General features: G+C 39.4%; 1 protein-coding gene across 1 annotated transcript in view; it reads left to right on the top strand.

The window, feature by feature from the left end:
- LOC137988940 (kinetochore protein Nuf2-like) overlaps positions 1-2,500 on the top strand; it is a 26,534-nt gene that overhangs the window by 6,579 nt on the left and 17,455 nt on the right. Inside the window, exons 9-12 of the mRNA XM_068834877.1 lie at positions 505-561; positions 804-866; positions 1,013-1,102; positions 2,159-2,272. Of these exons, the coding sequence (XP_068690978.1) occupies positions 505-561; positions 804-866; positions 1,013-1,102; positions 2,159-2,272 (324 nt within the window). The remainder of the gene's footprint in view (positions 1-504; positions 562-803; positions 867-1,012; positions 1,103-2,158; positions 2,273-2,500) is intronic.

Genomic DNA, 2,500 nt, shown 5'->3' with positions numbered 1-2,500 from the left:
CACTCCCAGGGGCCAGTGTGTTAAGGTTTTTGTTCAAGTCTAATTACTTAGACATGCTTAGAGTGTGCAAGTAAAAAGGAGGAGAAGCCTGCTTTAAATCAACAACTTCAACAGATAAAATTTCTCTTACTGTTTAATTTTGTTTCTTTGCACAATTTTGTTTCAAATTTACTCGCACAAAATTAATATAACTGTCGATGACAGTGTTGGTTCTGTTGTCAAAACACGTTTTCAAAACTTAAAAGTGTTGGCATTTTCTTAAAACGTATTAGAGGTGTACTGCTATTAAGACCTTTTTGGCAAAATCTTGGCTCAGATAGAAACTGTTAGACAGTGACTTACCTGCTGGATAAAGTTATCTGGCTTTTGAACAATTGGGACCTGATCTGAGTTACATGTACATGTAACTTTTCAAACAGTTCAAAACCTCTGGGAAAGCTCCAGTTGACTCGACCCTTCATCACTTTAGTGATTTTAATTTGATTAATTTGCCTCTATTTCCAGCTTGAAGATGAGATTCAGGGGCTTCAGAGTGGCGTTGGTGATCTAAATAAACAACAGGCAAGGATTAAGTACATGTATTATAGTTTTGCAATGTAAACAAGTAGACTGTGCATCCGAAAACACTCTCTAATTGGCTGTGTTGCAAGAGAGACATCATTGAAAGACTCCTTTGGAGAAATCTAATGGGCACGAAAGCATTTTATAACCTTTGTTATAATAATTATTCTTAGACTTTCATTAAAAAAAAATGAGCAATGTGATTGGTTTGATTGTTTTACTTCTTTTGAAATCTATTTTAGGCTGCAGAAATGAAAAGCATCCAACAACTTAAAACCTCCAATGCAGAATTGAGCTCCAAAAAGGTACATTACATCAAGCGTCCTAAAGTGTGTTATTTTGTTCAGACTTACTTATTGTCCAATGCATCATGGTGTGTGAATAAAGAAATGTCATTGACTCTTCATGTATTTTGAAGAAGGATCACACAACCTTTAACTTTTGTTTCCAGGCTGAAATAAAAGCAAATTTAGCCGGTCTCAAGCAAGATGGTGATAGCCTGAAGTCAAAGATTGTGCAGTCACCTGAAAGATTTAGAGGGGTAAGCAATGAATACAAAGAAAATTAATGCCCACATCTTCCGCCCTGACCCTCCCTGCCGTTCTGTTTCTCAGATGTTACCTTCAACCTTTTTCTTTCTCATGCAGTAAAATGTGACTTTAAAAATGGTAAATTGACAGGGTTCTCAGCTGTGGCTGTGATATTTCATTAACAATAATCAGAAACCCATAAGGGTTGAAACGTGTAACCCGCGTTCAAAGCTTCCAAATATTCAGTGCTAAGTATCATAATTATTTGGAAACCCCTCGCTCCAGTTAATTTGATGCACGAGAACATTGGTGGTAGTGTCAACTGAAGGTGTTCTTGCAAACTGATTGGTTGAATGTTTCTCTCTTGTTGTTCCAAATACTATGGTACTTAGCAAATTAAATACATGTATGTAGAAGCTTGTTTCCCAGCACACAAGGGGCTGTTACACGTTTCAACCCTTATGGGTTTCTGCAATAATTTCATTAACTAATAAGTGGAGGTGGTTTCACAGCCATAACACAATACTAGTGACACCCCTGACTGGTGGAAAACTACCGGTAGTTGCTCGGAGATACATGTAGGCGAAAGGAATAGAACTCCGATTTTTCCAGTAGTTTCCCATCCTTCCCACGCGCGCTTTACATTTTAAAACACCTATAGTTGCACCCTGGCAGGTGTTACCGGTTCAACTAAGATCCCTTGTCTAGGCTAGCATCAACTGGCATGGTTGCTTTAGGTTCTTAGTTATTTTCACTTCCTGGTTATTATATTGTGTACATGGTAGTATTTTTTTTCAAAGGGGTTCTTACTCTTCTTTATTTTGTCTTCTTGCCCTCCCAATGCAGTCTGTGCGTGCATGGCATTGTGGGAGTCTCCGTGTGCAAGGTTCTAGGGGCTGCTGTTTGGAAGAGTCCAGCCATAGTGGATACCCTGAACTTCTGCAGCATCTTGCACACAACTTGGTGCATTTACCATAGTTACCATAGTGTAACTTAGGACTTAATTCACTATTCACACGACTGTTTGGATGAAACTCATCTGAAATTTCCTTGTTGTTTTTGGGTAGGAATTGAGTCGCCTAACGAGTGCCTTGCAGTCTGTAAGAGAGGCCAGGGATGAGCGAAGTGCCCGGCTTCAGGAGATCTGTGCCCAACAAGAGAGCAGTTTACAGATCAACGAGGTGTGTGCCGGTATTGTGAATGGACTTTGCACACCCCACCCCTGCTAATTATCAGTCCTTAGTGATCACACCTGTAGCCTAAACTTTGCCATGAGTGCGTGTAGTTTTCTGCGAACCACAATATTTCCTGAATTATTGATATTTGTTAGTTACTCTCAGGCTGCTTTCTGTATATAAATGTAGTCCGTGTTCGCTGATTGATAAATGCGTCCTTTCGTGTCCTCTTTG

Source organism: Montipora foliosa, chromosome 2, assembly GCF_036669935.1.
Source record: "Montipora foliosa isolate CH-2021 chromosome 2, ASM3666993v2, whole genome shotgun sequence".
In the NCBI taxonomy this organism is placed as follows: domain Eukaryota; kingdom Metazoa; phylum Cnidaria; class Anthozoa; order Scleractinia; family Acroporidae; genus Montipora; species Montipora foliosa.
This window is presented reverse-complemented; position numbering and strand designations above follow the sequence as displayed.